Source organism: Alligator sinensis, unplaced genomic scaffold (assembly GCF_000455745.1).
Source record: "Alligator sinensis unplaced genomic scaffold, ASM45574v1 scaffold682_1, whole genome shotgun sequence".
In the NCBI taxonomy this organism is placed as follows: Eukaryota; Metazoa; Chordata; order Crocodylia; family Alligatoridae; genus Alligator; species Alligator sinensis.
The window spans coordinates 1,247,703-1,261,006 of record NW_005842011.1 but is presented as its reverse complement, the minus strand read 5'-3'; the positions used below and the strand labels follow the sequence as shown (position 1 = coordinate 1,261,006).

At 39.8% G+C, this 13,304-nt stretch overlaps 1 protein-coding gene across 5 annotated transcripts in view; it reads left to right on the top strand.

Annotated features, from left to right (window-relative positions):
* Positions 1 to 13,304, top strand: part of MAP3K4 (mitogen-activated protein kinase kinase kinase 4) — a 189,340-nt gene that overhangs the window by 162,037 nt on the left and 13,999 nt on the right. For all 5 annotated transcript variants that reach the window (XM_025201999.1, XM_025202000.1, XM_025202001.1 and 2 more), the window contains 5 exons: positions 5,561 to 5,661; positions 6,395 to 6,475; positions 7,995 to 8,186; positions 9,097 to 9,167; positions 11,789 to 11,905. In XM_025201999.1, coding sequence (XP_025057784.1) covers positions 5,561 to 5,661; positions 6,395 to 6,475; positions 7,995 to 8,186; positions 9,097 to 9,167; positions 11,789 to 11,905 — 562 coding nt within the window. The remainder of the gene's footprint in view (positions 1 to 5,560; positions 5,662 to 6,394; positions 6,476 to 7,994; positions 8,187 to 9,096; positions 9,168 to 11,788; positions 11,906 to 13,304) is intronic.

Below are 13,304 nucleotides of genomic sequence, written 5' to 3'. Positions count from 1 at the left end.
CTGCAGTCTGGATCTGGCCCTTGCAGTCTGGATCAGGGCCCCCAGATTGTTTGACACTCCTGCTCTACAGGGTAGAAGAATAAGGTTATTTGTGTGGTTTTGTAATTTTTGTAGTCTTGTACCTGTGCTTGGTAACCACACAATGACATTACTTTTCATGTTTTGAAGTAGTACCATTTTCCAAGATCATCAGTAAATTTGCTGGTCAGATTTCTCTGGCATCTTCCTCAGGCTTGCAATCTTGGTGTCACACGTAATGCTTCTCTCATTGTTTCCTCACATCGGACTATTGCCAAATCTTCTTGATTTTTCCATTATTTCTAAGTTTCCTTTTCCATTTACATCCTGACCACAGAAATACTGAGGTTCTGGCAAACTCTTGCGTGGGCACCTGTAGTCGCCTTTCCATCCTTCCTTCCCTCCAGTTCATCCAAATGGCTGCCATTTTTTTCCATGGTAGTTTTTAGTAGTTCTCTTTTGCCTTCATCAAGAATATTCCTCTGTTCAAGTCTCATTTTATTTCTGCTCTCCCTACCTTCTGTTCAAGTTGTCCTTGTATTCTTTCTCACTCTCTCCCCTGCCACACTGCATCACCAGTCCATCCTCTTGTGTTATTGATTTGACATAATCTCTGATCATTGTGTGCTAATTGACCATACTTTTCTGTTAACCCCGGCCCCCGAAATGCTTGAGTTTGGGTCTGTTGATCCCAATCATATTATCTAATTGAAACCAGTAGTTCCCTCTGTCTGAAACAATGTTTTTCTCCATAGGTCTGAGTACTCTGGCAGCACTCAGCAAATAACCTAATGAGGGGCAACAAAATTGATGTGTTTTAGTGGTGCAGATTGTTCACAGGTCAAGGAAAAATGGTACAAAATGCCTTTTATTAGAATATTGGGCTGTAAATATTTTCTTTTTGAATGGAGAGGAATGATATTTCATGTGGTATCAACTTTGGTTGGTATTTGGCCAGGAATTTTATATCAAGAATGTTAGTTTACATTTTGTTGGTGCTAGAGCAGGGCTGGTCAACCTGTGGCATAGATAGTCTCTGTGTGGCATGTTGCAAATCAGGGAGGGGACAGACAGTAGTGGCAGTTAGGATAGGGAGCAGAAAGCAGAGCAGAAGATCAGGCAGGGGAGGGGGATCAGAGTGGCACTTGGAGAGGGTGCAGGGCTAATCTGTGATACTCCTTCCAAAAAGGTTGGATGATACTGTGCTAGGGTCTTTAGCAGTGCCTCTCTCAAATGGAGCTGTAATGGTCCAGGAAATATGTGAGAAGCAAGGTTTGTTTGATATCTTTTGTGGGACCAGCTTTATAGCTGGACCACTATGTAACTGGTCCAGTAAAGATATTACCAAACAAACCTTGCTTCTTTCAAATATTATCAATTAAAAGCACGAGATGCTATTCACATACAGAGTCATGATAACAGATGTTGAAAACTTTGTATTATTATTTTTAATATAACATTAGGAGGTTATAGTATTAAAAATGTTGTTGTTTAAACAGTGATAGGATTTGGAATCTTAGTGGGGTCATAGGTCTTATTTGTAGTTTGTGCTGCAGAAGTACCAAAGGCCCTATTGTGCTTGCCATAATACAAACCTGGTTTCTGTCTGAAGAGAACATGGCTTTGTTTGAAACAAGATACAACAAATGCATCTAGCAAGTGCTTATATGGGAAAGAGGAAGAAAGATGAAGGCAAGAATAAGACTCCATAGTTACCTGGATAAATGTAGGCAAAACTTTAACTACGATAAATAGCTTTGTGTACTATTTGTGTACTATTTGTGTGTTTACCAAATATTCTTTGTGCTCCCATTTTAAACCAGTTATTGAAGAAGACCCAGTGATAGTACCATTCACTTTCAAGGTCCTTCTCACAGCTAAATAATATTCTGTTGAGTCCTAATTATTTTAACATTCATTAAGAAGCAGTTTCATAACCAAGAAGTCTATCATTTAGTAGTATATGTGGTTTCCAAGAGCCAGACACAAAATTGGCTTCTTACTATTTAATGTTTTATAGAGTGTGTTGAATGGATATCCTCTCTCCCCAAACCCCTTTTATCTGCTCTTTTTAAAGTTTTCACCTAGAAAATGTGAGCAGTTGAAGGGTTGTCTAAGAAATCACTCTTTGAATAGGAGCAGACAAGGAAGAACATTACAATTTTTTGCTATTTTATGCCTTGGTATGATACTATACTGCTTAATGTGACCAACACATTTTTACTTGATATGGATACTGTGCCCTTTTTTAAATTACTGGGGACCCTAGCACACATTCATTTAACAGCATGAAGGGGTCTGATCCCTAATCCCAACAATATTGCTTCTTGCCATGCCACATATGCATGGCAAGAGGTGCAGTTTCTGGATTGGAGATCAGATACCAGTCATTCCATTACTACTTGCTGTGCAGGAGAGCCTGGAATTACAATCTCAAACCAGCCAGTGTCAAACCAGCTCCCCTTGCAGTCCTGGAGTCAACAGTCAGCTGATTGTTGGCTCCAACCACATGTTAAATGCAAGGCTTGTATAAACCGTCCATTAAAAAAAATCCACATTGAATGTGGAACATTTTTTATGGCTCGTTTTCCATTTTTTGGTACCTTAAATTGGGTTCATGTGTAGCACCCTGCCCACTTATGTCACAATGAGAACATGTTAATCACAGCATAAATGTAACATGTAGAGGGAGGCATGTGTGTTTGTATATCTGAGAGATGAGTGCTTTTATTTGAAATAAAAGGATGGTTAAAAGAAGAGAGAACAATTACAGAATAAAAACATTGTCAAACTATGAAAGATCAAAAATAGTTTATGGAAGGAAAAGAAAAGCATCTGTATATTTCAGAGAACTGGCATGACTTCTCAATAGCAATCACACACATTTGGATTGATAGAATGGTTTCATTGTTAGATAGAAACCTATTTTATATTGAAAAGGCATTCACCAAGATGTTTATCCCCCAGAGTTTGAAATGCTGCTCTTAATACTATTTATATTCCCATTTTTCTGAGAGTTGGGAATAATAAACTTCAAAGTTTTCTTCTACAGCAGCAACTGCATTTTTTTTTTATGAACCATCTCTTAAATAGCACTTTGATAACCTCCAAACCACATAAATAGCATTTAAAAATAATTGAGTTTTTCAAAACATTGGTATGTGGAGATTGTGCTTATGGTGAAGATTTTTTGCAAATGAATCAAAACTCTTCCCTGAAGAATGTTTTGTTGTATTTCAAGGGAGTGCTGCCTAGTGACTCGAATACAATAGAAATAAAGCTTTATATCTTTTGCAAACATTTACATAAAGTGCACACAGTTTATTGAATACAGAGACTTTCTAAACCGGTTGTGGTGCACAAATGCTACCATGGTTCAATTAATGCTGTTAAAATACACAATGTGTTTATTATAATTGGAAAATAGGAAATGCAAAGTAATTTTAACTAATAGCCTATATACCAAGCTTTATGATAATTTATATCTGCTACTTCCATACTAACCTTTCCTGTTTAAATGCTGAATTTCCAAGCTAGGAGAGCTTGCTGTTGCTCACAAATCTAGAGCACTAGTTGACTGAGTTTCCTTCTTGCCTTCCTTCCTCTGTTTGATAATTGGTACATATGCATAGGGTCAGATTTGAAGGACAGTATACCTGGACAAAGTGAGAGTAACATGACCCTTACACACCTGAGTTCACACCTGTGATTTTGGAGCACCTTGCTCAGCTGCCATCTAATCCTGCAGACATCTGTATTCAACAGGTGTCTTACTTTTTTACTTCAGAGGTCCCAGGCACTAACTGTTGACCTTCTAGGTGTGCCCAGAAGCGTCTCAGTCTTGACCAGGCTGGGAAGCTTGGTGTGTATCTCTTGTCTAAGATATACCAGGACCCAGAAACTAGACATTATGTAAGTTCCCTGACAGGCTTCATTTAATAGGTATTCTCAGAGCATGCCTAACTAACAGGATCAGGCTCCTTGCAAAAAGCAGTGGCAGTTGCTGCTTGGTTTTAGAATGTGAAGGGAAATTTTATTTATTTATTTATTATATTTATTTCGATGTTCTGGTGGTGGCAGCCTTTTATGTGATAACCTAGTGGTTAAAGCACTTGTCCAGGTTCAGTTTCTTTATTAAGCTGAGGGGATTCAAACCCACATCTCCCACCTGGAGACTTCTGTCACCATCAGGCAATAGGCTTTTCAGTGGAGAGAGGTGGAGTGGGTGGTAGCATTTTTCTCTCCTCCTGTTGAAAGTGTGACGCTGCAGCAAAAGTGAAAGGTTCCTGGGGCCAGTGAAAGAGCAAGAGGGAACATAACTTGATAACCTAGTATTTAGAGCAGTCCTAACTTCTGGTTCTGCCCCCAGAGCATTTTTGGTATTTTACATTAGACAGATGTTGGACGAAGTACAGAATACAGTCCTGGGATAACGGACCAGAACGTAGAACTCTCTTCTCTTAGGTGAGCATTACGGGGTGCCTGTACACACGCATCAACACGTTCTAATTTGAATGCGTCAGAGCCAACTTGATTAATCACTGAACAAGCTGTAGTTAAAGCACCCCTGCGGCCATTTTGAAATGCGGAACAATGAATACACATGATACTGTGGCATTGAGCTACTCTAATTAAAACACTCCCCCATTCATCCCAGAGCATGTGTATAGACAGTAGTTCTTCCTTTTGTTGCATTCTTTCTTTCTCTCTGGTCCCATAACTGCACAGTGGCACAACTTGAACAGGAAGTGCAGCTAGTGCCCCCTATCCTGTAAAACTTGTAGCCTGGTGGGTAGAACATTCTCCAGGCTTATTATATAGAAAGGAGCACCACTACTGTTTTAAAGAAAAGGGTGAGCCCTGTCCAGTTCTTTTACAGGAAAGCTATGGGAGAGGTTTGGGACAGTGGTTCCTGACTGGATAAATGAAGTGCCTAAGGGGCAGGATTTAGATTTTATCCTCATCTTCAGTATTTTCTTACTAGCTGTCTCTAGGTGGTCTCATACTCAGTGTCCTGTTTTTGGGGATCCCACCTGATTCCCCATGCACTATATTGGGGAGTGTAGATGCCTAGCACAGGGTTGTACTGGATTCTACATGTGGTCCAGGTGTATTTTTCAGTGCCACATCCTTTATGGGATCTAACCCAAATGTATTTACACCAGGCAGAGATTCTGTTTTGCCCTCTGGTAGAATTTAACTTTTAAATAGACACAAAAATGAGGAATGATTGTAGTTTTTAAGTACTTGGGGCGTGGTCTGGCAAAGCGTTGAGTACTGTTAGTTCCCATTTTTATCAATATGAGGTGAAGGGGATCAGATCTTCAGTTAGGCAAAGTAGGATGGCCTCCCTTCTCAAGGGCTTTAAGCAACATCATTGAATAGAAAGGAAAATACAGAGGATACACAGTACTTCCTAGGGATGGTTTTGCTTTTGTTGATCATTAATAACGTTGATCATTAATAAGATCAACGTTTCAGCAGTTCTTTCACTTTAAAAGTGCAATCAGTTTGTTAATTAGTGTAGTGGTTTCTTTGACAGGGGTTCCAGTGTCCCCGAAAATGATCGACTGGCTTCAATAGCAGCTGAGTTGCAGTTTCGGTCTCTGAGTCGTCACTCAAGTCCCACTGAAGAGCGAGAAGGTGATTCTCTTGATAGTAGATTGTGACATAGATCTGCACATTGTTAATATGATTGTGTTCTCTGTCTGTCTGTCTGTCTCTTCCCCCTATTCCCAAATCTCCACACTCAGTTCTTTCCCTTATTCTTAAAATTCCTTTTGTTGAAGCAGGGCTTTTACTCTATTGGATTTATCTGTAAGGGCAAATTTTAAAGCTAAGTGCCCATATTTTCCTAACATGCATGTTTGTTTTGTAGGTACAGCTTGGGCATCCTAATTTAGAACAGGTTGTTTTTTTTAAACATACTATTGAGTTGTTCTATTGCAGCATTCTGAATTAAATGGACCCCTGATTGACACTGTGTTTCAAGGACCAAACCTACTCTTTTTGGTACAGAGCACTGGTAATTAGGTTGCAAAGTGAGATGATCAGGACAGGGAAGGATTTTCCCTACCGAGCAGTAGATCAGAAGCAAAGTCTTTCTGTACCTGGTAGTGCATCAGTACCTGCAAGGCCTGTAGAACTACTACTTACTTGAAACACCATGGTAGGAACAAAGAGTAGAATCCTTATTAATGGTTGGTCTCCTGGCCTCCACCTCCTTCGGGTTATGAACAGCCCATGTAGATAAGCATGTAAGTAAAATGCATTAAAACAAGTTCTCTTAGACACTAAATTGTATAGACTCCCATAAAAGTAATATTATAACATCTCCTTCATGGAACATTTATTCCTCACAATACTGTTTTTACAGAACCATCGTATCCGAAAGGAGATTCAAGTGGATCATCCCGAAGGAGTTGGGAGCTTCGAACTCTCATCAACCAGACCAAAGGTAAAAGGCAAAGGGATGTCGCCCACTTCAGTGTATTTCAGGTTTCTTAAACTAGTCTTAAAGTCCTCAGTGCTAATGTGTCAAAATACTTGCGTGCATCTGTAAGCCAGAAGAATCCCAGTTGCATACTGGAGGGAGCTAACAAAAACACAGGTTGTATTTGAAGAAATATGCTGTACTTGCTGAACACAATTAGTGCCCCTTTGTTACCAAGAATTGCCTGCATGTTTATTGCTACCAGTTTAATGAAGAGATTTAAAAGTACGTTATATGAGACCACTAGATACTTTAAAAAAGATATTCTAAAGATTCAAAAAGCAAATAAGAATTGTTCAAATTTCAGAAACATCTCTCATGCAAGTGGAACGAATCCTTTACAATTTCATCTTTCCCTTATTCAAACATTGTCATAATTCCAGTGTATCAGTATCCACACTAAGAGCCCTGGCACGTGTTCATTTAATGACACAATGAGATCTGATCCCTCATTCCAACAGTCAGTTTGCCACATGTGCATGGCAGGAGGCATGACTGTTGGAATGAGGGATCAGATCCCAACACGATTGTGATCCAAGGCTCCCCACTATACTGGCAAGTTGAAAGAGGAGAGCCCACAGATCTAGCCAAGACCAGCAATCAGCTGATTATCAGCTCTAGCCCCCTGAACCATACTGGGAACTTGAACCAGCTCTGGTGTAGTCTGGAGCCGGATCCAACAGTCATCTGATCATTGGGGCTGGCATGTGGCTACACCAGGTCACCTTGATTCCACAGTGCAGTGAGCTGATAATTTGCTGATTGCCAGCCCTGGTTGGAACAGCTCTGGGGTCAGTTAGAGCCCGAGACTGTCTGGGCTGGGCTGACAATCAGCTGGTTGTCAAAACCCCATGCCTGGCAGCTCTGACCAGGCTTATGGAGGGGGGTGGAGCTTCCCTTGCTGGGGACTTTAAATCCCACTGGGAGCCTCTGATCCCTGTGTTCTGGCAGCCTGGCCAGAGCTGCAGGGCATAGTGTTTAAAGTCCCCAGTGGGGAAGCCTGGAAAAGATGCCTCAGTGTGGTCTTTAAAGCTCTTTGGGTGTCAGGAGCCAGAGACCAGGTCCCCAGTGTCTGAGTGTGCCCATGGAGTTTTAAAAAGCATGGCTGCCGGCTCATTCTTTGAAGTTCCCTTTGTGCTGGGACATATAGTATGGGGACACTGTGAAGTGGCATCTGCAGCTGGGGAGCAGGAGCTTGCAGCTCCTCAACTTAAAAAATTGGTCTCTCCCTGATGTGAGGCTCACAGCACCCCTCCCATTTGCCTCTGCGGGTTGGACAGGAGGTTATGAGTCCAGGACGTGGTGCTGCCCCCTGCTGATTGGATAGGGCATGGCTGTTTCCTGGATCCTGGAGCTATCAAAAATCCAAGGAGTAGACTCCATTCAATAAGGAAAATCAACTCGGATCAATTCGAATCAATTCAGATCTAGCAGCATAGAATCCTAAACAAAGAAAATTATTTGTGACTCTTGTTTTTATTAGACATAGCTTCCAAGCAAGTACCCATTGAAGCTGTTCAGAAGTCTGTCCAGTTGTTTGAAGAAAGGCGATACAGAGAGATGAGAAGCAAGAACATAATTGGCCAAGTTTGTGACACCCCCAAATCTTATGATAATGTTATGCATGTAGGTTTGAGGAAGGTGACTTTCAAGTGGCAGAGAGGAAACAAAATCGGTAAGTTATGTAATAGATTCGTCCCTCCGATTAAATATTGCATTCAGAATTACTTGTTCACCTTCTAGTTGGCTTTTCAAAACTTGCAACTCCTTTGCCAATAGTTGGTTTTACTATGCAAGGATGACTGACAATATTCAACACAAAGTACTGTTACTACTCAGTCTCAGTAAAGTTCTCATTGGTCAGACATAATTGATGTGGATGGAATTCAGCATCATACACAGATTAGCTTAATTTCAAAGGCAGTTACTCATAGTGTCTGATCTTGCCATTCCTTCACACATTCAATTTCTATTTAAGTTGTAAGGAGTTCTGTATTCAGAAAGACATGTTAGCACTTGCTGATGTAATTCCTATTGGCCACACTCACATGCTAGTTCTGACTCTATATGAAGATTCTTAAATTCTTACTGCATATTCCTGGGTGCGTCTACATGTGTGCTTTAATGCACAGTAGCCTATTTTACTGTGTATTAGTGTCATCTAAAAAAAGTGTGATTATGCTAATGCACAGTAAAATAGGCTACTGCGCGTTAAGCGTTACTTAAAAACCATGCACATTCATCACTTGAAGGCAGGCTAATGCACATTTCTTTAGTACCTCATATTGGAGGTACTAAATTCAATGTGCATTAGAAAAAGTGCCTTAATGCACATGTAGATGTGCCCCCTAAGAAGTTTATATTCCAGATCAATCTGTTAGTTAACATGTCCACATTTAACATACTTGAACTCAGAATTATAAATGCATAATTATGTAGAAACATTACAACTTCAGATCAGTTTAAAAGAAAAAGAAAAGACAATAAACCCCATTGGGGAGAGAAATTTATTTTTATAGTCATTATTGAATAAGGAAAATGATCTGATGTTTGAACCATTCTTCTTTGTGTTTGTAATTCTACAGGTGAGGGCCAGTATGGGAAAGTCTATACCTGTATCAGTGTTGATACTGGTGAACTGATGGCCATGAAAGAAGTGAGTACTTTATCTACCAGAGCAACTGTTCTTTGATTTAAGGGTTAATTTGTTTCCATCAGCATGAGTCCAGCTTGCAGTCTGAACCATTTTGTTGGATTTTGTAGAGCAAAGGAACAATAATATGAATTTGTACTCTAGATACCCAGGTTTAATAACGATCACCTGTTTTACGTTGTTTAAATTGATTAAACCATCTTTTTCATACCTGTAAAATGGTAGTAATTCTTACGTAAGAGGCAAGGTTTTTTGTGGGTGACATCTTTTATGGGACCAACTGCATGGTTGGGAGAGATGCAGATATGCTGTCTAGTGCAAGATCACTCTTCTTCAGGTCTTCATCATAGTAAGCCTTATCTTTTTTACAGGGATATTGTAAAGCCTAATTAATGTTTGCTGCCAAGTTTTATACAAGGATCTCAAATAATTTCTCAAAGTGTTTTATTAAATCAAAGTTGTATGAAAATGTGTATGTTATTCTATGGTATTTTATGTTACATTATGTTCCTCTTCTTTTCCCTCCTTCATTCCCTAGAGAAAAAGATATGAAATGTCAAACCAGATTTTTTCAGCTTCTGTAGTTTAAGTGAGCTAGGCTGGGTCACAAAACTTTTCTGTACTTACCAGGTTATTCATAAGTTAATTTTCAGTACAGAAATAAGTAAAGCTGCATAGGAACTGAGACCTTCATTCTCTTGTTTTCTATCATATTTTACTTGGGATAAGATATTTATATTAATCTTTAATTTTCTTTCATTCCTCCACAGGCATGTGGAGGTAGCAAGGGGGTTTTACCTATTATCAGTGACTTTGATATTATCTAGTATGCACTCACCACTAGCACAGTTTATATTTTGGGGGCTCAGTTCTTTTTCCAGTTTTTCATTTATAACTTTCAGTGTCAGTCAGGTATATATTAAAAGCCAAATTAGTTCTTGTCTATCATTCCTGCCCATTGACCAAATAGCAGTGACTTAGGACCCTTTGTTTTGTATGAGAAGACCATAGTTTCCTATTAAGTGTCCTCCCTGTCTCTAGAATTCATAAGCCCCTTGTTTTTGTAGGTGTGATTTCTTTATCAAGACAAGCGTATGTATGCGTTTGGGGAATGCCTTGGACAAACCGAAGGTTTATATGAGAGAGATGCGCAGTTAATGGACCTTATGTTAATAAGCTAAATATGTAGCATGACATTTCCCAGCCCTTATAACTATATTTTTAATTAGTTAATAAAGAATAATTAATTTTATTTTAATAAATTACAATATAACTGATTAATAACATGTTAATTTCTTATAAAGGACTACATACAAGCTATGTTTCATATTCTCAGTTCAAAGTCTTTTTGAAATTGCCTAAGTGTAAAATATCATTGGATTTTTTTTAACTTCCCTGAAAAGCACTATTTTTTCCCTGGGTTTTTCTTCAGACTTTAAAAATGAATCTGTCCACAGCTGAGGAGAAACCTGTGAAACTTCAGTTCAGTATGTAATAAAAAACCCACTGAAAATAAGAATTTAAACAACAGTACTGTCTCAACTATACTTTCTCTGACACCAGTGAAAATGACGTGGGAAATACTTGATATTACAGACATTGGCCAGATTGTATACCATGATTAGACATGAAAGTCGTACTGAAACATTTAAATTCCATCCTGCCTGAATCCCTGGAAAGTATTAATGTATCTTCTTCTGCAGTGTGCCTTCAGCGTAGCTTTAAAACTTCCTCACAAAAAAGCAGTAACTAGGAGAAGCATTAATGATTTTTCAGGGGCTTGAGCAGAACAGAGCATGATTGCACTTAGATGCCGACTAGGTAGAGTAAGATGGGCAAGGAAAAATATTTGGACACCATTTGTTACTTTTCCTTGAATTTAACTTTATCACTGTTTAATTGGAGTACAAAACCTCATGTTCTGAAATTTACACAGAGGTGACTAATCACAATGTCCTAGCAGCTCAAGTGAGTAGATGTACATTTATGTTTATTGTGGCTGTTATTAACTTGATGCATTCAACTTTTTTTTAAACTTTAACCATATGATTAAAAATAGCATCTTCTCTACTTTGGAGTAAGGTTTTGTTTGACCTTGCAGTATGTAGAAAAGGAAAGAATTAAATCAGTTTTTCATAAGAAGGTTTTCTTTTTCTCTAGAAAAATTCATCACAGCTTCATTGTAGGAGTGCAAATGAGAACTGCTCCATTAGTTACCACCAGCTGCATCTGTTGTTCTTCCATGCCATTCCATGTCCTTGGAACAGATTTACAAATGGGAAACTCTTCTAAATTCCTCTTAGCTAACAGCCTGCTCCTTCATGAAGCTTTTCTATGCTGATAACACTACTGATGTGTGCAGACCTTCATATATTTGAGCTGTTGTGGTTTACGCTATCTGAGTTAGAGCACAGGCTCTTTCAGAACCACATTTTGTTTTCAAATAGCACCATCTCTTCTCCTGCAATGTCTATAAATCTTTTCCTGGAAATCCAAAAAATGAAAAATACGTATAAAAAGAAAATCTTCTTAGGTGTTATCCTTGTTTGGTAACTTTCCGTAGTAGTTTTACATTTAGGTAACGAATCATGAAATGGCAATAATGAAAATAATTACTTTTGCAGATAAGATTTCAACCCAATGATCACAAGACCATCAAAGAAACTGCAGATGAACTGAAAATTTTTGAAGGCATTAAGCACCCTAATCTGGTTCGTTATTTTGGGGTGGAGCTGCACAGGGTAAGCTAGTGAGTTGAAAATATTTATGGAATTCAGACTCCTGTTTCTGGATCACAAATCTTCTCGCATCACAGCGCTGTACATTAACGTAGTCTTATTACCCAGCAGATATCTGTGATTTAATACGTTTCTCTGAATCTAGAAAAGATTTTAGTCAAAAGCAAGTTGTCAAAAGTTATTGGGGTTGGTCTTTAAAAGGGAAGTGAGAGTGCAGTAAGGTTAGGAATGAATTGGTAGTACATTACATGCTCTGAACATGTATACTAAAGCTTAAATCTTATTTCACTTCAGGTGCCTGAGTGGCATGTGTGCAGCTGTGTAACAGCAAGCTAGATCGTATCGTGTGTGGCATAATGAGATGAATGCTGCCTTGTGTGGGAGGAAACCTGGGGTTCTAGTTTGGGACTTTAGATCCAGTGGGGCAGGAACATTTTCAGTGTTGTTTATTCATTTTATTCAATAGATACTAAATGTAGGGTGCAGTGGCTCAGCTTCAAGAGGTCTAGAGGGTATACTGCAACTGCCTGGTCTATGGTCTGGTGTTCTTTACTAGGAAGCAGGAGACACAAATTCAAACCCTCTGTGTGAGATTTCCCACCTGCCAGAGGTAGGGACAGTCTTGGGGATAGCTCTGTCAGGCCTTCAGTCAGTGCAGATGTAGTTCGGGATCTTCTGGAAGGGCTAGACATGTTTAAATCTGCAGGTCCAGGTGCCCTCCACCCAAGGGTGTTGAGGGAGCTGGCAGGGGTCCTCACGGAGCCCTTGGCCTGGCTGTATGAGCATTTGTGGTCATCTGGCCAGGTGCCAGGGGATTGGAAACTAGCTAATGTGGTCCCAATTTTCAAGAAAGGGAGGAAGGAGGACCCAAGTAACTACAGGCCTGTAAGCCTCACCTCGGTGCTCAGGAAGATCTTGGAGAAAATCATCAAGGAGCACATCTGTGGGGGGCCTTCAGGGGAGATTGTGCTCAGGGGCAATCAGCATGGGTTCATCAAAGGCAGGTCCTTCCTGACCAACCCAATTGTCTTTTATGACCAAGTAACTAAGTCCTTGGATGATGGTGTCACTGTGGACATAGTCTTTCTAGACTTTAAGAAGGCCTTTGACACTGTCTCTCACCCCATCCTCATCAATAAATTAAGCGACTGTGGCATTGATGCCTGCACAGTTGGATGGGTAAAAAATTGGCTGATGGGGTGCACCCAGAGAGTAGTGGTGGACAGGTTGTACTCAACCTGGCGAGATGTGCGCAGTGGGGTACCCGAGGGCTCGGTCCTCGGGCCTGCACTGTTTAACATCTTCATCAGCAACTTAGATGAGGGGCTGGAAAGCACGCTGTCCAAATTTGCTTATGACACTAAGATGTGGGGCAAGGTGGACACACTTGAAGGGAGAGAGA